The sequence below is a fragment of the Choloepus didactylus genome, chromosome 15 (genome assembly GCF_015220235.1).
Source record: "Choloepus didactylus isolate mChoDid1 chromosome 15, mChoDid1.pri, whole genome shotgun sequence".
Taxonomy (NCBI): domain Eukaryota; kingdom Metazoa; phylum Chordata; class Mammalia; order Pilosa; family Megalonychidae; genus Choloepus; species Choloepus didactylus.
Genome location: NC_051321.1, coordinates 41620908 through 41644716, shown reverse-complemented (window position 1 = coordinate 41644716; position 23809 = coordinate 41620908). Strand labels below are relative to the sequence as shown.

General features: G+C 36.2%; 1 protein-coding gene across 8 annotated transcripts in view; it reads left to right on the top strand.

The window, feature by feature from the left end:
• CPEB3 (cytoplasmic polyadenylation element binding protein 3) overlaps positions 1 to 23809 on the top strand; it is a 219073-nt gene that overhangs the window by 70765 nt on the left and 124499 nt on the right. For all 8 annotated transcript variants that reach the window (XM_037805175.1, XM_037805173.1, XM_037805178.1 and 5 more), the window contains exon 4: positions 13411 to 13467. In XM_037805175.1, the coding sequence (XP_037661103.1) occupies positions 13411 to 13467 (57 nt within the window). The remainder of the gene's footprint in view (positions 1 to 13410; positions 13468 to 23809) is intronic.

Genomic DNA, 23809 nt, shown 5'->3' with positions numbered 1-23809 from the left:
TGGTGAGAAATTTGATCTCCTCTGGTTATCTTCAGACCCATATATAGGGTGTGAATGACTGAGCACACCTGGCATTCATTTCTTCAAGTCACCCTAGAAATCCATTTCATTAATTTCTTTTCGTACTCATGATTTTCTGCTGCTTTCCTCAATTTCCAGTGAAGAGAAAGTAGATAACAGGATATTGAAGAAATAAAGGATTGTGGGAAAAGCTATATATTAAAACATTCATAAGTTAAAACAAACAAACAAACAAACAAAATCTCCCATTTATTCATTGTTATATTTCATCACTTACCACATCTTTCTTTAGTTAGAAGATTAGGTATGTGGTAATTTAAAGCATATTTCACTTAGAAATGAAAATGGTGTTAAAAACCCAACAATATTCACAGACTGTTTTGTGTTTTTAGTATCTTTTAAGGCTACATCTCTCCTCCTTCTCTACCACAGATAGCTATAAGCCTCTCCGAATTATTCTAAAATATTCAGCCTGTGTGTATACCTTTTTTTTTTTTTGTCTTGGCCTTTCACTCTTCTAGGAATAAAAGATTATGAAAGGCTCTTAGATTATAGTCTATAAAATAATTATGCAGAATTTTGTGAGTATTTTTTTAAGCATGAGCTGTTGTGCCCAGTTGAAAGTAGCAGTGGTAGACGTAAGGAGGGTTCCTCATTTATGGAGTAATGTAATATGTTATGCCATCTGATGGCCTTTTTTCTTTTTATTGCATGTGCAACTACCTCTGCATAGCTCTCTTCACTACATTTCATATATGAGGTTTCATCTATAACAGCTTACTGTGCTAGCAGGTACAGTATCTCCTCACAAGTTAGGAGGTACTTAACCTGCCTCAATATGGTTGCAACTTCTCAGTTCATCATACCACCCACAGTAATTTTCTATGAGTGGACTACTTCCCTGTGGTCAATTCCATCACCATGTCACTGTCTTCTGGTTAGAGTGTTTGAACTTTTTTTGTCCTGTTTTCAGTTGCGAGACTTAGATCTGGTTTAAGGCACCATGTGTTTGTTCCTTATAACTTCTATCATAGCTTTAACATACATATGTTTTAAGTAAGCTTTTACTTCATAAAGTGGGGGAAATTATAAGAACAGAAAGGTAACTAAAAATTAGAAATAATGTTGTAATGGTCCTTTATTTTTCTATTTCCCACATGATAAACAGGATCCATGTTTCTACCTAGTCTTTTTAGCATCTGTTTTATTGATAGGCCTTAATTTTGGACTCTTAGGTAATTTCCAGTTTTTTGTCCATTAAAGATAATGCTGCCATGGATGAGTACATAGCTTTTCCTTAAGATAAACTCATAGAGAGAATCTCTCTAATAAGAGATGTAAATATATAGGTGGCTCGAGCTTCAAGAGAAGGATAGTAGGGTGGAGACTACCATGTAGCTTCTGTATAAGTCTGTCCAAAAACACTTCCCTCTGCTCCATCTTGTTTTTCCTCCTACTTCAGTTTTTTTTTTTTTTTTTTTTTTTTTTTTTACTTTTTATTTTGAAATAGTTTCAAAATTACAGGACAGTCACAAAAATAACACAAAACCCATACAGAGAACTCCAACACATCTCTATCCAGATACCCAGATCCAACAGCTTTTGACATTTGCCACATTTGTCGTATCATTGTCTCTACTTGTCTATCATACGCATTTATCCATCTGTCCATCCATTTGTTCACTTGTCTGTTTTCTAAACATTTGAGAGTAAGTTGTATATACATCATGCTCCTTGATCACTTAACACATCCATGTATATTTCCTAAGAACAAGGATATTCGCTTACATAACCATCTTAAATACATTTATCAAGTTCATGAAATTTAACATAGATATAAAGCTTACAGTCTATACTCCAATTTTTATTTTATGTCCCAATAATGTCCTTTGAGCATTTTCGCTTACATTATTAGATCCAAGCCAGGATCATGTATTGCATTTAACAATGCAATAGTTAGTATCTCTCTCTTTTTTTCAAAATTGTGGAAAATATATACACAAATCACCTTCCCGTCTCAACCACTTCCAGCATACCATTCAATGTGATTAATCCCATTGTATATCATGTTCATGATGTTGTGCTACCCTTACCACCATCCATTACCAGAATTTTCCCATCACCTCATTAATTTCCTGTTCCTCTACCCCTCCACTTCTAACCGGTGCTCTACTTACTGTCTTTATGAATTTTCGTATTCTAGCTATTTAATATAAGTGGAATCATACAATATCTGTCCCTTTGTTTCTGACTTACTTGACTCACCATGATGTCTTCCACGTTCATCACATAGTGGCTGTATCAGAACTTCTTTTTTCTTAGAACTTCATTCTTTCCTAAGGCTGAGTAATAACCTTCAGTATCTTCTTCTGCCATTTGAACTTAGGAACACTATTTTGAGTCTCAAAACTCAAGTTAAAATGTAATTGGCTTTTTTTATGTTTGTTCTGGTAGTTTTCTCTGGATCTCAATTTTCTTTAGAAAAAATACATTCTTGCTCATTGTAAGAAATTCAAATAGTGTTTAAAAGGACACAAAGGAAAGTAAGAATAAATCTTCTGGGACCCATTACCTAGAGAGAATAAATGGTATTATTTTTGTTAACATCCTTTCAGACATTTTATATTTTCTGTATAGGACATGAAATGTCAAATCAGCCTTTCTGACTTTGTAGTCATTCAAACCTGGATTTGAATCCTGGTTCTGCCTCTGGTTGTCTGTCATCTGGATAAATTAGTTAACCTCTTCAAAGCCTCAGCATCCTCATCATTAAAATTAATCACCTACTTCGTAAAGTAGTGTGAAGCTCAAATAAAGTCCCCAGCTCTAGAAATTGCTCAGATGTTATCTGCCCTTTTTTGCTCTAGGTGATAGTGGTGTGCCGACTGCCTGGCCTACTTAGTAAATTAAGCCTTTGTTTCCAGGCAATATTTATTTCCTTCCAACTAGATTACAGCTAAATGTTGAAAACTTTAAAATACAAGTTGTCAAAATTTTGTATTTGCCATAGATAACTACTGATTATTGAAGGATAAATGTTTTATCATTTTCAAAACCACCTAAAGGAGAAAGGAACATAATCCTAATTAAGTTATGTTGGCTTTCCAAAATTTCGTATCTGAATGATGTAAAGAAAATAATATAGTATTTCATATTGGTGTAGAATAAAGTACTTCATGATGTGCTTAGAGTGAACATGGTGAAAATAAGTTCACAGTGATTTTTCTTCTTAGAAATGTATTCAACAAGAAATCTCTTTCATTCAGTTGTTCTCTTGATACAGGAAATTAAAAAGTGGGAGAGATGACAGCAATAGAAAGTTCAGGAAGCAATGAATAAAGTAGATGAGCTTTAACAGTTTTCAACCTTGTTCACACTTCACTGTCAGCCTTGAAGATATTTGTAGGAAATTTGAGAAGGTTGCCTATCTCTTCCTCCATGATAAAAATATCTAGTAATGTGGAGGAAAAGTCAAATTGAGCTTTCTTCACAACACACTGAAGACTGTCTCCTGCGGTATTGATTAGATCACAGAACTCTTATTTAAATAAAAATTAGACTAATTTTTTTTCGCTTCTTAAAGATTTAAACTACAGTGTTTGACTATAACAGAGTAACATATAATAATGACCTGTTGTCTCTGACCGTATCTGAGTAACTCTTCCTTTTTCGAGAGAAGGCCTCCAAGAGGTGGTAGGGAGGATTTTGAGAAGGGTGATGAACTAATGAAAATTGTTCCTTATTCCTTTTCCAAGGTCAGAAGTCCTTGGGTTGGCAGACGTAGGAATGAGGCCTGGGTGGGAGGGATTAATTATTCTCCACTTTCATTTCTAGTAGATTGACAGGAAATCCAGCTTTTCCTCATAACCGTGGGGATTAAGAAGATTTGTGGCATAGGGAGAGGTAGGATAAGAGATAGGGAAAAAGGTTCATGCCTCTACCTTGCTTGCAGCTGTCTCCTGAATTGCTACTAATGATAAGGGTTCACAGCCCCTGGGAAACCCTTGTGAAAACCAAGGATCATTAGGTTTGATTAATTGTATTATCCTTAGTGTTAATATTAAAGAGGACGAAGTGATGAGAGAGAATTATAAGGAAATACCAACCACAATGCACTGGATAGAGTAGATGATATTGCAAAGCAAGGTCCTTTCCCTGGGCTGAGGAAGCACAATATATTGGGAATCTTCACAAAAAAACAGAAAGGAATCACCTTTCCCTCATCCCATGCAATCTCCCTCTTATAACAGAGAGTAGGTCTGGCTGACCACGTGGGGATGGTGCCTGATGAGAATTTTTATATATTTGAATTTTCTCTTTCTTCACCATTCATGAAACTGAGATTTGAAAAATGAAAAGAGCAAGTTGTCAATTAAAGCCTGATATTGAAGGATTTGCTTTTCAAATATATACTGAAAGAATTTGCAGAAAATTAGTTATCTTCTGGTAAAAGTGCTTTAAAACATTTAAATTGATGAGAAAGTTGGCATTTTTCTTTATTCATCACAGTTTAAATTTATTATTATAGTAACTTTAACAAAATTGGTCTGATTTATGAAATGTTGAGGTCACCCTTGTTTTAGAAAAAGTGTACTTTGATTAGATTTCATTTACTTCTTTGTTCCAAGAAGACTGCTCTCCCTTTATTTACTCTGGTAGCTTCAGTCGTCTCAGTTCTATTTTTATGCTACCTTCCTTCAGCTCATATTAATTTATCTTATATAAAAGTTAGCAGATTCCACAAATTGTTAGGATGGGTTCTGAGTCAGCAAGAATTGCTTGTTCTTGATCTATATGGTCTTGAGGGAGGGGTACAGTAGGTAGAAATTGATTGTTTGTTTTATAGGTACCTCACACTAATTTGCCTGATTATCCTTTAAATATACCATTGCAATTATCTGAAAATTTTAAAAGAAAAAAAGTTATATCTGTGTACTCCCTGCAGAAGTTCTGATTTAATTGGCCTTGAATACAGCCTGGAATGATGAAACTGAGGCACAAAGAAATTAGTAACTTGCCAAAAATTTTCCACTACTGGTATGTGAAGAAACCAGGATTTGACTGGAGATCTAAGCCCATACCTTTTGCTTCTTGGTAATTTGGAGTGTATTTAGAATATTATAGTACCGATATTTTATCATTTTTTCTTAAAAGGGATTAAAGTTTTTTCACTATATTCTCATATATCATATTATTTATTACATCTAGAGAACATTGGTGGGGAATAGAATCCAGTAGAATATGCATTTTACCCATAACTCTTTCTAGAACACAGCACTCACACTCTGTTATGTGAAGCACTCTAAAGTACTCACCTTTTGGAGCATAGATGGTAGGTGATTAGAAGAAACTATAGCAATTGTTCCCTACACATAACATTGTAGAAGTGAGAAGATGACTTTCATATTCCATTTAAAAAAATCCAATTTGGGCTGTATTAAAGCATAGATTTATTTGGGCCCTGAAATTTTGAGTATTAATAGAGGTAGTTTTTTTGATTAGTCTTTAAATGTGAATGTTAATTGAGCTTATGAGATGTGATTTTTACAGTCTGAATAACCAACTGTAACCCTATTCTTCATCCTCTTTCTCCTTTTCTCCTCTTCCTCATTTACCAGACCTTGTGCAGTAAGAAAGTGGGACACAGTCTCGGATTTTCACATCATTTAACTCAATGAAACCAAGTAGGCCTTCCAGTTTTTGAAACCTTATATTTTACACTATACTTAAAAGATAGCTAGCTGACAAGAACAATTTAAAAATAGCAGACCACGGACAGGTGACAAAATGTCACACTGGCAGGACTAGACTGCATTAACAAAAATCACCAGATATCACACATTTGATTTTCACAGCTCATTAAACAGCAATATTTGTAGGACAAAAGGAAGAAAAAAGAAACTGCCTCATTTGAATTTAGAATCAGTTTCTTGTTTACTGTTATATATTTTCTCTCCCCTACAAAATCCGCTAGTAACTGTGAAACTCAAGTAAAAAAAATGTATAAAGTAATTCTGTTTTTTAAAAAAAGAAAACTTTACCCACACATACTCTCTGAACTGAAAGACTATAAGTCACAATATTAACAGTGGTTATTTTTAAGTGTGATCTTGTTTTCTTCATTATTCCATATTGTTCAATTGTTCTCCATTGAAAATACATTCTTTTGTAATCTAAATGTTTATTTTTTAAGGAGTAAAGAAACTAGCTTAAAGAATCCATAAGTGGTTTTACTAAAGTAATTTGGGGGAGGCATTTCATTGGGGAAAAATTAGATTATATTTAGATAACTGGTTCTAAGCTCTGGTGTTGACCCAGAATTTCTTACAAAAATCTTTTTGTTCGTGACATTGATCCAGAGACCCATTTGAAGTCAAAGAGGCCAACAGAATTAGGGAGAACACTAGGGAAAGTAAAATGCTTTCTGCTCTTCAACAATCACGATACCTTCATCTGCAAAACCCTGCCAAAGGGTCTTGTTTCACAATATTTTAAGAAAGATTAGATTGGAAATAATCAGTGTGAGATACAGAATGATAATTAGAAAACAACCAAGCTTCCTCTCAGTTTCATCTTTCCAGGCTGAAAAGTCTGAAAAGACCTCATGGAAAGGCTAAAGTGGGGTCAATGCAGGTATGTTCACCAGCTTCTGGAGGACTACAGAGAGGGCCTTCCCTTTAAACTTGGGAAGAAAAGTAGTTCCAGAAAATACAAAAACTACTATTTGAGGTAGTAGTTGTAAACAATAGAACACTTTATCATAAATGATTGTAGACACAGGAAATAAAAGTTGAATGAAAGCGAACCAAATTTGGGCTTGTTTGGTTTCTTCTGATAACCCTTTATTAACCTAGGAATGTTTAGGGAGCATCCTTCGTTTTTAGTACTGTGCTATCCTCTGTACGTTCCTTGGTCAAAGATTGAAGACAGCCTCTGTAAATGCCTTTTTTTAAAGTTCTAATGGGCAGTGATTTTGAATTCTTGATTGGTTTCTAGGTAGATTTTTCCAATGACTGGGTATTTACTATTAATTTTTTAAATGCAATTTTATTGAAATATATTCAGATACAGTCATCCAAAGTGTAAAAAAGTGTTCACAGTGTCATCATAGTTTTGAACATTTTCATTACTCCAAATAATAAGACTAAGGATAAAAATAAACATTAAAAAACACCCAAAACATTCCATACCCCTCCTTATTCCCTATTATTCATTTAATTTTTTCCCCATTTTTCTACTCATCTGTCCATACATTGGATAAAGGGAGTGTGAGCCATAGGGTTTTCACAATCACATGGTCACACCATATAAGCTATCAAGTTATACTATCATCTTCAAGAATCAAAGATACTGGATTGCAGTTCACCAGTTTCGGGTGTTTCCTTCTAGCTGTTCTAATAAACTAAAAACTAAAAGGGCATATCTATATAATGCATAAGAGTAACCTCCAGAATGATCTCTTGACTCCATTTGAAATCTCTCAGTCACTGAAATTTTATTTTGTTTCATTTCTCTTCCCCCTTTTGGTCCTGAAGGCTTTCTCAATCCTACGATGCCAGATCCAGGCTCATCCCCAGGAGGCCTGTCCCACGTTGCCAGGGAGACCTACACCCTTGGGAGTCATGTCTCATGTTGGGGGGAAGGCAGCAAGTTCACCTGCCGAGTTGGCTTAGAGAGAGAGGCCACATCTGAGCAACAGAACAGGTCCTCTGGGGGTGACTCTTAGGCACAACTACAAGTAGTTTTATCCTCTTCTTTGCGGTAACAAGCTTTATAGGGGCAAGCCCCAACATCGAGGACTCAGCCTACTAAACAGGTAGTCCCCAGTGCTTGTGAGAATATCAGGAATTCCTCAGGTAGAGAAGTTTAGTATTTCTACATTTTCCCCCATCGCTCAAGGGGGCTTTGCAAATACTTTTTATTCTCCACCCAGATTACTCTGGGATGTGTTGGGGCTTCATGCTAACCTGTATAAACCAACCAGATCTCATTCCCTATTCAAGGTTCCATGTAATTACTGTGTTTTAATAAACTGACCATACAAGTTAAATTATATAGTGTGCTACAGAAAATATAGATTTTGTACCAAATAAACATCTCTTCCTTTGGTCTCACACAGAAGCTAAAGTTTTAAAACACAGTCAATATCATCCTCTACCCTTTAGTCTAGTGCACCCCAGTCTCAACCAAGTCCATTTTGTTCATATCTCCAATTGAAGTCTGATTTCCTTTTCGTCCTCTTTAATAGTGCATGGGGCATTCTGACATCTAGAGCTGCTGAACTCTGGCTCTGAGTTCCAGATACCATATAGACACCTGAAACTCCAGGGACTGAACAGGTCACACACAAACAGCTCAACATCTCAGAATTTAGAAATAGCTGTTACAACTCATGAATAGATGTAACTGCTGTAAGAGCTTACAATCTAGGAATCTTTACAGTAAGTCTACGCCTGATAACCCATGCTCCCAGATTGAATTCTCAGAGTTTGCACATTATCGTTAGTCTATATTAGTGAGATGTTATAATGTTTTTATTTTCATTTCTGGCTTATTTCGCTCAACATACTGTCCTCAAGGTCCATTCACCTAGTTGCATACCTCACAACTTCCGTCTTGCCACTGCTCTATATTCCATTGTACATATACACCACAGTTCACCATTGGGTTTATCAATTGATGTACGATTAGGCCACTTCTATCCATTTCAAATCATGAATACTGCCGCCACAAAGAGCCAGTGTGCAAATGTCCACTTACGTCCCCACTTTCAATTCCTCCAAGTATACACCTAATAATAGTGTTACAGGAACATATGGCACCCCATACTTCGCTTCCTGTGTCACCATCACACTGCCTCCAGATGGGCTGTGCCATTTTCCTTCCCCACCAACAGTGAATAGGTACATTCCTCTCTCCACATTTTCTCCAGTACTTATATCCCTCTGCTTATTTTTAAACAGTTTTATTCGCACACCATACAATCCATCCTAAGTAAGCAATCCATGATCCCTGGTGTAATCACATAGTTTTGCATCCACCTCCACAATCTATAGGACATTTCCATTTCTTCTGCAAAGAAACATAAAAGAGGAGGAAGAAAATGAAGCATAAAAAATAAAAGCTAGAAGAAAAAAAAAATACAATGAAAAGGTCAGACAACAACACCACCACCAAGAATCCCATACCGTTCCTTTATATCCCCCTCTTACAGACATTTAGCTTTGGCATATTGCCTTTGTTGCAGTTAATGAAAGATATTACAATGTTACTGTTAACTATTGACTCTAGTTTGCATTAATTTTATTTTTTCCCCCTATATAATCAATTTTCAACACCTTGCAATGCTGACATTCATTTGTTCTCCCTCATGTAAAAACATTCTTGTATTGGTACATTTAATCACCATTATTGACCCCTCTAGGTTTTGCTAAGTTAAACAATCCCAGTCTTTATCGTCTGTCTTTCCTTCTGGTGTCATACATGTCCCTAGCCTTCCTCTTTCAACAGTACTCATGTTCATCTTTGTTCAGAGTACTTACAATATTGTGCTACCATCACACAGTATTGTGCTGTTTCTGGATCTATACAATCAATCCTGTTGAACATTCTGTACTCCTTCAGCATCAAATGTCCAATCTCTACCTTCTTTCTATCTCCTGATAACCTGTGTTCTCAACTTTAACTCTCAAGGTTTGCTCATTAATGTTAGTATATATTAGTGAGACCATACAGTATTTGTCCTTTTGTTTCTGGCTAATTTCACTCAACATTTTGTCTTTTGGATTTTATATGTCATGTCTTATTTTATTTTTATTTTTTCTCTCTCTTTTTACCCTTACTCATAGTCTTCATTTCTACGCTCTTCTCTAAACCTCTCTCTCATCTTTTTCTATCTGCCTGTAGTGCTCCCTGTAGTTTTTCTTGTAGAGCAGGTATCTTGTTCACAAACTCTCTCAGTGTCTGTTTGTCTGAAAATATTTTAACTTCTACCTCATTTTTAAAGGACAGTTTTACCAGATATGGAATTCTTGGTTGGCAGTTTTTCTCTTTCAGTGTCTTAAATATATCATGCAACTGCTTTCTTACCTCCATGGTTTCTACTGAGAAATCTGCACATAGTCTTATCGAGCTTCCCTTGTACATGATGGATCGTTTTTCTCTTGCTGATTTTGGAATTCTCTCTTTGTGTTTGACATTTGATAATCTGATTATTAAGTGTCCTGGAGTAGGTCTATTCAGATTTATTCTGTTTGGGATATGCTGTACTTCTTGCATTTGTAATTTTATGTCTTTCATAAGAGATGGGAAATTTTCAGTAATTATTTCCTCCGTTATTGTTTCTGCCCCCTTTCCCTTCTCTTCTCCTTCTGGGACACCCATCACACATATATTCATGTGCTTCACGTTATCATTCAATTCCATGAAATGCTACCCTTATTTTTCCATTCTTTTCTCTGTCTGTTCTTTTGTGTGTAGCATTTCAAATGTTTTGTCCTCTAGTTCATGAATCCTTTCTTCTGCCTCTTCAAATCTGCTGTTGTATGTCTCCATTGTGTTTTTCATCTCTTGTATTGTGCCTTTCATTCCCATCAGTTCTGCTGTTTGATTTTTCAAGCTTATGCATTCTTCCTTATGGTCACCCAGTCTTTTCTTTGTATCTCTCATCTCTTTTGCCACATTTTCCTTTAACATGTTAATTTTATTTGGAAGATTTGCTTGAATATGTTTAATTAGTTGTTTCAACTCCTGTGTCTCATTTGAAGTGTAAGTTTGTTTCTTTGGCTGGGCCATATCTTTGTTTTTCCTAATATGACTTGTAATTTTTTGTTCTCTAGGCATCTGGTTTCCTTGATTACCCCAATCAGATTTTCCCAGACCAGATGGGCCCAGGTTTCAGGAGGAGAGTATATAATCAGTATCAAATTTCCAGTTCTATGCCATGGTCTTGGCCCTTTCACCCATTCCAGACTGGTGCATGATGTGTATCCAGTCACAGATGTCCCCGAAACAGTTGTTCCAGACTATTTATTTAGTTGTTCCTGGCAGTTAGGAGTCCCTCTAGAGGATTAACTAAATTCCATACCTTCCTATGCTGCTATCTTGGCACTATTAATTTTATTTGTCCAGAATGTGATGAGAGCTGCATTAGAGTAAATCACATCCAGTTCTCATGGATGCCATGATGGTAATAAATCCAAATAAGGTCTTGAAAATAATGGAGGGAACATTGATGTAGCTAAGTTAATACAGAATGGGAATTCTCCTACTGAGTCAAAGCCTTGTTCTGGTGACAAATTTTGCTTTAAATTTTCCTATTAGTTCCCATCAAGGTGGTGGTAGGTGCTCACACTCATTGCAGATGGTTTAGACTATTTTTCAGGGACTCTAAAATGACTCAGAAGCTAGAAAAACAGAAAGCACATAGAGAAATTAATCATGTAGATATTGTGAAACATGTCTCTTAACAATGGATAGTCTTTGAAACTCCTAATACTTAGCTTCTAGTAAATATTGAAAAGGCCTACAAAACCTATAAAAATAGGTTATTTTTATTATTCTCCTATATTAAATAGGAGAGGATACTGTGCTAATATGAATTTTTCTATAGAAAACATTAAAATATATTCTAAAAAAAGAGTTTACTATGATATAAATACTAGTAGAGTAGTTTCCACAAAACTAGAGAAAGAGGCAATATCTTCCTCCTTATAAGGAGATTTAAAATAATAAAAATTCAATGATTTTTACTAAAAGTCTTGTAATGTTTCATGGTAATATTGAACACTTTCATCAGTATCCATCAATTTTTGACATTTTCCATTCTTTAAATATACATATACATCCATAAAAGTGACCTTATACTTTTGATGGTTTTGTTTTTTTCTGTCCCCCTTCATATAAAATGGCCTTTCACTGAATCATTGGAATTGTTGTGACCTGAGGTCTCGAAGAGATTAGAGTGGCCTCAAGTAGACAAAAACTCATTTGACTAGGAATTCTTGATCTTCTCTTTTTCTTTGAGGTAAATGCTGTTTTATCCACTGCAATGCCTCTCTTTTGGGACAAATGGGCTTGATGATGATGTTTGCTTCCTGTCAGCCATAACAGTTTAATACTTACTCATCTTTTGCAATTATAGATAATATAGTATTTGTTGTAAAAGTTGGTCACTTCTACCTTTGCTCCAGGTTTCTCTGCACCACTATCCCCTCAAATACTGTTGACATTTATTTATTTAAACAATAGTAGTGAAATAAAAGTAACAGTTTTCTGAGAATTTCATAACCCTTGACATAATTGAACATGAAAACCTTGCAGAGCCAAGTCTGTAGATATTAGCTCTACACAAAGTATTGTTTCAATAACTATTTTATTGAAAGAATTGGTCAGGAAAACTTACTGTGTACATTTTTTTTTCATGTAAGATCTGTTTCGTTTTTCTTTTGATACATCCACATGCTTGTCCAAATAACTAATGAAAAAGCACACCAAATGTATGTCTCTTCTACCTTAGCAATGGAGATTATTTGAAACATCTGATACAGACTTGTCATTTTACAGACCAGGGATTGGCAAACTTTTTTCTTTAAAGGTCCAGAGAGTAAATATTTTAGGCTTTGTAGGCCATGTGGTATCTGTCCCATATTATTGTTTATTGGTTTTTGTTTGTTTGTTTTGTTTTTACAATTCTTTAAAAAGTAAAAACCAGTTTTTCCCCCCAGGGGGTTAGAAAAACAGGCAGCCAGCCAGTGTGGGCCGAAGTTTACTATCCTTGATATATAGGCAAAAGGATTAAGATCTAGAGATGAGTGTCATGCCCAAGTCATGTAACTTGGTATTAAGGCCATCATGAGAACCCTAGATATTTAGGCCATTCATTGTTTCCTAATATTTCTGTTATGTAAATTTTACTATCTTTCTTCAGGTTGCCATCTGGTAATTATATTGCATTTTTGAGCCACTATGAAACTATCGTTTTATTCCCTCTAAACTTCAAGTTTATATACTTCTTTGAGGTCATATTTTGCTGCTTGAATTCAAAGGGTAATATGAATGGTTGTTTAAATAAAATGCTTAATCTGGGGAGTTAGCATGCTTAAATTGGAATGCGGGAGATGTGTTAAAATTTCAAACTGTTATATGGAAGCTTCTTTTTTGTTTTGTTTTGTTTGTTTATTTGCTGTTTTTGAGACTTTGGCTTTCTTTTAAGACTTTTCATGTGTGTGCTTTATGATTTGATTTTAAAATTGGTGTAATTGCCTTGGCCTTTGTTAGCACTGCTATAGATTAATCTAAGTTCTTTGTAATGTTCATATTTCATGATGTATTTAAAATGATTAAGTTAACCATTCTTTGTGCTTAAAAGAAAATTATTTTATTTTTTAGGACGCATGGGAATAAATTTCCACCATCCAGGAACAGATAATATTATGGCACTTAACAGTAAGTCTTCATATGAAATATTTTAGGAAATTAGCACTCAAGTTTGCAGCATGTGGTTTCTACTTTCTTGTTGATTGCATTTCAGTCCTCCACTGAGTGAAATAAGACCATTACTTTCTACCAGTTGTTTTCAACGTTTGGTCTCTGGACCAGCTATATTAAGCATCATTCGGCACTTGTAAAAAAAGAAAATTCTCAGGCTGTACTCCAGACCTAGTAAAATCAAATTTGTTGTAATAAATCAGAAACTTTAAAGGTATGGCCCAGAAATCTGTATGTTAACAAGTCCTATAAGTGACACTGATGCAAGCTTAAGTTTGAGAACTTTTGCTCTATACCAGAGGTTGGCAAACAGTGGCCCCATAGGGCAAAATCTGTTCTGTCTGTTTTTGTAAATAAAGTTTTATTGGAACGCAGCCATTCCCATTCATTTACAGATCATTTGTGGCTGCTTTTATGCTACCCTGGCAGAGCCCACAAAGCCTAAACTATTTACTGTCTGGCCTTTTACAGCAAATGTTTGCAGATCCCTGCTCTGTACTGTTGGTGCAGAGGAAGGAAAAAGGGAGGTGAAGAGAGAACAGGAGAGGGGTAGAGAATATGAATGAATAAATCAACTTATTTATACATAACTCTGAATTTTCTCATTGAGGTAGATAACTGACAGGTGTTTCAAGCTATATATCCAGGGTTCTCCCATTAATGAAGTTTGCAAGGTGTAGGTGTCAACAGCTTTGAAGGTTAGAAACTGTTTTGTAAGTATAATCACTGGATCAGGATCTGGAGCATCAAAAACTTAACCAGAAAGTCATTTTACTAATTACTGCTAGAAGAATACCTGACTGGCATCAACTCTTTGCTAATGTCTGTGGATCTCATAGCTTTGGAAAAGAGCAGCCTCTAAAAGGATATTGTCTGTTGTTAGAAAGACCTTTATAAGCCATTGAATCCTCAGGATTTAAATTTTCTCTTCTATCAAATAAGAGATAACAGGTTGTCCCCTTTCATCTTCCCAGATACACAGCTGACTCTAAATATACATGGGAAACATAATGGTTAAACATATGGTTGTGTACAATTTTCCTCTTTTTCCCCTTGCTTGAGTAAAGATGTTTCAATGCCATTGGAGTTCCTTAGGGCAGGTTTTAGTTTATCTCTAAAATATATATTTTACATTTCTTTGGTTCTGAGATGCACCTATCAATAAGCACTGCTAAGGACCACTGTCATTGCTTGATGATGCAGGTCCTGATCCATCCATACATATTTTTTTTCTAGATAATCAGTATCCCCTCCTTTGGAGGGTCTTGGAAACAATAAAAATTCTGAACTATCCACCTCTATTTTCTGATTTCTAAAAGAAAGGACACTTTACATTTAGGTTTTGCCACCTCTAATTTTTTTCTAGAAGTACGTAGATTGGTGTAGGAGTTTTTAACCATGTTTACCTTGCTGAGGTTCAGCAATACTTAGTTTTTGAAAGGTCTCATTTAGGTGATGGGATATAGAGGGTTGACTCTAAAAGGGATAGTATGGTTGTTTGCCTGCCTGAAGGAATAAGTGTACTTGAGAAAAGACCTAATTTAACATGGTTTGGGACTTTTTCTGCAAGAGGGAAAGGATGTAATTTGTGATTTTCTGTGTAAAAAATGAAGCTAAAAAACATTTTTCTTTCTAAAAGTTATTGATTCTCTGCTTTTCTTGATTTGACTCCCTTTAATTCTCTGCTTTTTAATATAACATTTCATTTATATTGTCTCCTCTTTGTCCATTTTGCTTAAATCACTTTTTTAGCCCCAGTTTCCTCATCTTTGAAAGAAAGGGTCTGAATTAGGTAATCTTCATGATTTCTTTCAGCATGATTTTATGATTCTGTAATATTTTTAAAATGTACCAAAAGTGTCATTGTGCCAGTATCTATATCAAATGTTGATGAGTTATGTACAACAGCAATATTATGGCAGTTGTCATACTGCGTCTATCTTTAATTGACTCTTTGGGTGCTGTCAAAGTCGAAGAACCCTGTAGACTCCTTAAAAAAACAAGTCCAGAATTTGAGATTTGCTTTACAGTTAGCTCTCTTTCAAAGCTTGAGACGATCAGAATAAACACAATACCCTACTTGTGAAACATGTAGGCATTGACAAATTTGTTGTGATAAAGCATTTTCCCTTTTGTATAGTTGGGCCCAGCGCATCTGGTGACTCATATATGGGACATATACACAAACACACCAAAGTATTTTGTCTTCCCTTTATGCCAATTTTTTTAAAAAAGGAAATGTGGGTTAGTTGTAGTTCCTTCTTTCTTATCCTTTTTTTTTTCTATGCAAAACCCATGCTTCCTAATTCTCCTGTTCACTGTGTCCTCAAAATAATTTTCCATCCTCCTTTTAATTCCTTGACCTCACCAAAATCTGAATCTCCCTTGAATATACCATGCTCTCAGCTCTCTTCTGACTTGATGGAAAAGATAGAGGTGTTATGGTGAGCATCTTTACTTCTTGTTACTACTTCTCAGCTTTGAATGGACCAGTTTCTCATTTCTTGGTGTTCCTTGTGTGTACCTTCAAGTTATACTTTGCTCCAAGAATCACCACTGCTAATGTCATTTAGAAGACAAAGTAGAGACTGGGAGAGGAAGATATTATAAAACTGTAGAAAACAAATAGGATGTGAAAGGACTGGAAGGGTTTGTGTGAAGCCAAAGCATCTATTGATTTTTTTGTTGTTATTTTTCAAGACTGCAAATCTAATAAGATTAGCAAGGCAACCTTTGGGGAGGACCAAAGAGACAAGTCTAAATTTTGGCTCTTCCCCAGAGTATTAGATGCTCAGGTATTATGGAATATAGAATGGGAAGTGAGGGAAAGAAACTCTGATCCATCAGTAAGACCTGCCACTTGTCAATACCAAATAGTTCTGAAACAGTATGTCCCCTTCCATTAAATGTATCTGGTAATGTACCTTAATACTATGTGATTTCTTCCCTTTTTAAATAATTCTGCTTATTACTCTTTCATCCTCTTTACCCTCACACCAAAAATGCTAGAATGTTTGCATCATGTATTTTTATATTTCCTGCTAGAGAAGGAAGGAAATGCTGAGAATGCTTCTAGCTACATAGGTAGTGGTTGTTCTGTCAGCAAAAATTTTTTGACACTAACAGTACCTTTTTTTTTTTTTTTTTTTTTGTTAAAACAACAACAACTTTAGATGTATAGTGGAGTTTAGCAGCTGTGGGTTTTTATGGGATTGATGCATAACTCTCTTGTGTTGTTCCTCAGAAATGGATGTTGGTACCTCCCTGATTTGTCAAATGAATCAAATTTATGGTCAAATTAATGTTCAAAACCAAAATGTCTGGCTTTACCCTAAGAGACATCACTGCCAAGTATTTATACTTTTTTTCTTTTGATTGGTCAGTTCCTCTTTTTTTAAGTAGGAAATGAGTTTGAGAACATGTAAATATCAGGAAGTCGCTTGTTAAGTACAAAGTTAGAAACCAAGGGGAGTAGGTTGGCTTAAGGGATGTCAGCTTCAGCAAAGCATCTTTTAAGCATCTGGAAAGTGTGTGAGACCTGAAGATGCAGCAATGAGTTAGCATAGTCCTGAAAGCATTTTCTGGAGTCTGAAGATTTGGTTCCACCACACAAGCTGTATGATTTTGGGCCACACTCTTAACTTCTCTTTGCCTCTGGTTTCTTCATCAGTAAAAGGGAGATAATGATCACTAAAATGGTTAAAAGGATGATATAAATTAATCTTGTAAGTTTAGCGTAGAGCCTGACTAATAGATAATGCTCATGTGAGCTGTTGTTTTGATTTGCTTGCATCAGCTACATTTCTGCCGTTTTCTTTTTAAGTTTTAATTTTGAAGTTATTTCAAACTTACAGGACAGTTGCAAAAACAATACAAAATCCCATACAGAGAATTCCAGCATACCCCCATCCACATACCCAGCTCTAAAATATCAAACTTTCAACATTTTGCCATATTTGATGTATCATTGTACCTTTCCATCTATTTCCTAAACATTTGAAACTAGGTTATGTGCATCATATTCCTTGATTACTTAATACCTCCGTGTATCTCTTCAAAACAAGAATATTCACTTACATAATCACCTTAATTGCAGTTATCAAGTTCAAAAATTTTAACACTTATATAAAGCTTACAGTCTAAACTCCTCCATTATTGGATCCAGTCTAGGATCATATATTACATTTAATTATCATGGTCTCTTTGGTTGATTTTTTTTTTTATTAATTGTGGAAACATTTACAGCATAAAAATTTCCATCTTAACTGCTCCCAAGCATACCATTCAGTGGGATTAATCACATTCACAGTGTTGCACTACCCTCACTGTCATCCATTATCAGAAATTTCTCATCACCCCAAACAAAAACCGCCCCCCCCGACCTGTCCCCTACTTTCTGTCTCTGTGAATTTTATCACTGCCTCTTTAAGATTTCCCTTTCTTTGCATGTTAGAGTTCTAAAACATGAGTGTCCTAGTTTGCTAATGCTGCAGAATGCACAACACCAGAGATGGATAGGCTTTTATAAAACGGGGGTTTATTTCACTACACAATTACAGTCTTAAGGCCACAAAGCGTCCAGAAAACCTCTGTTAGCTGGGAAGGCAGCTGGCATCTGCTCCAAAGCTCCGGCCTCAAAACGGCTTTCTCCCAGGACGTTCCTTTCTAGCAAGCTTGCTTCTCTTCAAAACATCACTCCCAGCTGCACTCTCTTTCTTCCCCGCCAAGTCAGCTCATTTATATAGCTCCACCAATAAGGGCCCACCCTGAATGGGCGGGGCCACGCCTCCATGGGAACATCTCATCAGAATCATTGCCCACAGCTGGGTGGGGTACAGTCCAAGCAAATCCAACCATCACCAAAACGCCTGCCCCACACAAGACCACAAAGATAATGGCATTTGGGGGACACAATACACTCAAACCGGCACATTCCACCCCCTGGACCCTAAAATGACACTATCTTTCCAAATACAAAATACATTCATTTCATCACAATATCACAAAAACTTTAATCATTTCAGTAACAAAAGTTAAGCACAAAATCCCATCAAAATCAATTTAGGCATGGTCAGTCCCAAGGCACAATCTTTCTTTAGCTGTGCATCTGTGAACTTAGAACAAGTTACGTGCTTCCAATATACAAAGGAGGGACATTCATAGGATAAACATTCCCATTGCCATAAGGAGAAACAGTAAGGATAACAGGGTTAACAGGAGCAAAACAGTTCTTAAAACCCGCAGGACAAACTCCATTAGATTTCAAAGTCCAAGAGTCATTTACAGAACAATGTTGCATCCTTGGGGCTTGAGAGAGCGGGAGTCTAACCCTTCCTAAGGGCCTTTTCGGCAGCCCTTTCCTCTCCAAATGCTTAGGTGAGTGCTCCAACACTTCCACACACTGGGGAGACCACCTTCTCGGCTCCACCCTCCTCAAACCTCGGGGCAGCTCCCGGATTCCCTTCCATCTCCGGGGTACACGCTCAAACCCTTCAGAACAGTGTGGTGGCAGCCAGGCTCTCCTCAATTCCCTGGAAATGTGCTCCACCCTCTTTGGGACCTGAGGTGGCAAAACTCTTCCAGAGCATCCAGGCGGAAAGCCCGCCCTCGACCTCCAGGGCAAACTCACCCTTTCCATGCATGTGGGCTGCTCCGCTCTCCCAGCCTGAGACCTCCTGACTCCAGACCTCAACCTCCATGGCTCTGTCTTTGAAGAGATTTTTCCTTTAATTTTTTCCTTGTCTGTCTCCTCCAGTCCAGACTGGCAATGGCTCTGTCTATAAAGATCTCGCAAAAATTCTGTTGGCTTTGCATGAAGCATGCAGGGGTCAAAGCCATCAGACAATAGGACTTTCCACAAATCCTTTCTGCTTAACTCCTTTTCCAATCTTGGCTTGTACTGAAATGGCGGCTGGCTTCCACGTTTGGTTACATCCTCATGTTGGGCTGTAGCTTCTGGGATTCCACCTCCTGGAAGCCTGTAATTTTCCAAGCCATCAACTTCTGGTTTCTTTGAACCCAAGAGTTCAGTTCTAAGTTTATCTCTCTCTGCTTGCATTTTACTATAAGCTGCAAGGAGAAGCCAGGATACGTCCTCCACACATAGTCTGGAGATCTCCTCAGCTAAGTATTCCAGGTTGTTGCTTCCAGATTCTTCCTTCCATCTGACACCAGGACTCAATTTTGCCAAATTCTGTGCCACTTTAAAACAAGGATCGCCTTTCTTCCAGTTTACAACACATTCATCATTTCTGTTCAAGTCCTCATCAGAAGTATCTTTAGAGTCCATATTTCCACAAACAGTCTCTTTAAAGCAGTTTTGGCCTTTTCTATCAAGCTCCTCACAATTCTTCCAGAGTCTTCCCCTTATCCATTTGAAAAGCCGTTCCAACATGTTTGGTATTTGCAAACATAGCAGCAAAAGCACCCCACTTCTCTGGTACCAAAATCTGTCCTAGTTTGCTAATGCTGCAGAATGCACAACACCAGAGATGGATAGGCTTTTATAAAACGGGGGTTTATTTCACTACACAATTACAGTCTTAAGGCCACAAAGCGTCCAGAAAACCTCTGTTAGCTGGGAAGGCAGCTGGCATCTGCTCCAAAGCTCCGGCCTCAAAACAGCTTTCTCCCAGGACGTTCCTTTCTAGCAAGCTTGCTTCTCTTCAAAACATCACTCCCAGCTGCACTCTCTTTCTTCCCCCCAAGTCAGCTCATTTATATAGCTCCACCAATAAGGGCCCACCCTGAATGGGCGGGGCCACGCCTCCATGGGAACATCTCATCAGAATCATTGCCCACAGCTGGGTGGGGCACAGTCCAAGCAAATCCAACCATCACCAAAACGCCTGCCCCACACAAGACCACAAAGATAATGGCATTTGGGGGACACAATACACTCAAACCGGCACAATGAGTTTATATTTAGATAGATGTTGTATTTAGATAGATGTTTTCCCTATGAGATTTAAGGCAGCTCACCTATGAGTTAAGAGTGTCTGGGTACGTATTCCCATCTGTTTTTGTGTGAATCTCTTTTTCTGGATGAGATGCTTCCTACCTTTGTTCCCTGACTTGGAGCATGCACCTTCTTTGGGGCCTACAGACCTTTCCCAGTTGCTATATCTCATGATTTTTGTCACTTTTAAAAGTGCCATATACTGCTGTTTGGAATGCAAATTGATACTGCCACTTTGAAAAACAGTTTGACAATTTCTTAAAAAGTTAAACATACACCTACTAGATAATGTAGGGGTAGAGTGTCCTGGTTCTACTCCTAAGAAACTAAGAGAAAAAATGACAGCATATGTCTACCCGAGACATGTATGTGATTATTCAAATTAGCATTGTTCATTATAGCCCCAAACTGAAAATAATCTATATGTCCATCAATTTGTAAATGGATAAACAAATTGTGGTACATTCTTGCAATGGAATACTATTCAGCAGTAAAAAGGATAGAACTAATTGATGACATGTGACAACATGAATGACTCTCAAAACAATTATGCTGAGGGAAAAAGCCAGACCAAAAAAAAGAGAATATACTGAGTGATTCCATGAATATAAAATACTAGAAAATATAAACTATTCTATAGTGACAGAAAATATAACAGCTTCAAGAAGGGGTTTTTGAATTCATGCCTCTTTTCAGAGGACAAAAAGGAGGGCTTGAATCTTAGCGGAGGAGTCAAATGACAAGGATGGTATCTAGATGAGCAAATCTGAACTTCCTTAAGCTTTAATTTAAAACCTGCAAGAAGGCAATTATGATAGTCACCCTAACTACCTCATTGTTTTTGTAGGATGAAGAAAATATAAGGCATATGTACAAATAAGGTGTAATTATTGCTACATTTGGAATATAGGGTACATACTCTTACTCAGAGAAGATATTACTAGAGAGTGTTTTTTTTTTTTTTTTAAGACAGTAGCTTTGTAATGTAGCAGGTTCATTTTTATTTAAAATCAAAGTTGTCATGCCTTTCCTTTTCTGAGATCTTTCAGGTTGTTATTAGAAACCTGAAGTGCCACTCCTCTCTGACAGGGAGACATGCTGTTTGCCCTCACTCTTCGTTACTAAAGTTTCATAGTTATTGATAAATTGAAGAGTCCTTGAATAAAACCTGAACAGATTGAAGACTAAAATGTTTGATTGTTTTTTGTATAAAACTATTTATTTACACATATGGGGAGTGTCCTAAATTTCAAGAAAAATTATTTATTCTAAATATAGAAAAATTCTGAAGTCAAATAAAATATCAGTTGAGTTTGACTTTTGGAATCAGAAATACCGTTTTATTTTTATAAAATATGTTACCTTGTTTTTAGATTTTTTTAAATTATAAAAGTTATAGATTTACAGAAAAATCATGTATAAAATACAGGATTCCTGCATATCACCCTATTGTAAACACCTTGCATTGGTGTGGTACATTTGTTACAATTGATGAAAGCACATTTTTTATAATTATACTATTAACTCTTCCATGGTTTAACTTAGGGATCATTGTTTTTATTGTAAAATTTTAGTATGTTCAAAAATATAAAAAGACAGTCACCTGATTGCAAAACTTAGAAGTTATTGATTATTAAGCAACTTATACATAACTGATAACACCAAAAAAATCTTAGATTGTTATTTTCATATTTTTCCTCTTACTAATGCCTTGAAATTATTTTGGAAGGTTTTGGTTATATTTCTGTCTGTACTGAGAGCTATCAATGCATTTACTGGCTCAAAGGGGGAAATGAGAAATGATTTGGTATAAACTTTTTTGTTGGGCTTCTCTACTCCCTTTCATTCTCTGCTTCTTGGGGAGAAACTCAGCTGAGAGGAAGTGACAGAGAGGGAGCTGAACACATAATGCTTTTATGCCAAAATGGGAATAGAGCCAGGTTGGCTAGAATTTCAAGTGGAATTTTCCAAGATTTGAAGAGTACATTGTACTTCTGCTCACTATGCACGGATGTAAGTAAATAATTGGGTAAAACTACCCTGGGCTTAGGAAGCAAAGTTGCTTACTGGGAGGAGTAAATATCTAAATTACCTTAAGAATCTGAGAGAGAGTGTTATAAAATGTCAAAAAATCTAATAACTGCCTTTGAATTTCTTAGCAGAGTGATCATATGTTAGTGAATGAATTTTGAGATTTTCAGGTTTTCAGACATTTTCTTGAGTATTTTTTATTTTTCCAAGACAAAGATCCAGTGCTGCTGTTTCTATCTGAGCAGATGTAGAAGTAAAATTAGTATACATTGTTGTATGACTATTTTGTAAATGGTGGCTAATTAAGAAAGGAAAACTATTAATTAGAGAATCAATAATGCTTTGTGACTTTTATGTACTTAAGTTTCAAACTATATTGGATGGATCCTATACATGAAGGTGGCAAGGCACCTAAGGGTATCATTGTTTTGTTTTGTTAACCTTCTCATTTTATACTTGGGGAAGCAAAGTTAGAGAGGTTATGTGAATTGGTCAGGGTGACATGATGGAGCCAGGAGAAGAACCTCCCGGTTGAGTGTGGCAATATATTGTAAAAGTAATATGTTAGTTTAACACCAACATGCAAATTCAGCATCTTAGAGAAAATAGTTTTTCTAATGTTACTTGTCACTTTACTTATGCTCTGAATGCTTATTAAATCCTCTTTTCCTATGAAATAAAGTGGTAAACTTAATTTACATGGCCTGATATTGAGCATTGTAAATAAATGGAGTCTGATTTAATCTTGACTAATTTTTTTTGGATTTTGGAGAAGTTCCTTGTGTGTATAAACATGTCTCTAATATGCCATGAATTGGGTGGTTCCAACCCAAAACACAGATGCAGAAAACTGAAGTTACTTGTTTTTCCCTGTGTGCGTTCCTGTTTGTTTTCTCCACTTACATAGGCAGTAGATTCTGGACTCCGTGTTTAATGTTGGTGTTTCTTTTTTTTTTTTTTTTAATCATCATTTTATTGAGATATATTCACATACCACGCACTCATACAAAACAAATTGTACTTTCGATTGTTTACAGTACCATTACATAGTTGTACATTCATCACCTAAATCAATCCCTGACACCTTCATTAGCACACACACAAAAATAACAAGAATAATAATTAGAGTGAAAAAGAGCAATTGAAGTAAAAAAGAACACTGGGTACCTTTGTCTGTTTGTTTCCTTCCCCTACTTTTCTACACATCCATCCATAAACTAGACAAAGTGGAGTTTGGTCCTTATGGCATTCCCAATCCCATTGTCACCCCTCATAAGCTACATTTTTATACAACTGTCTTCGAGATTCATG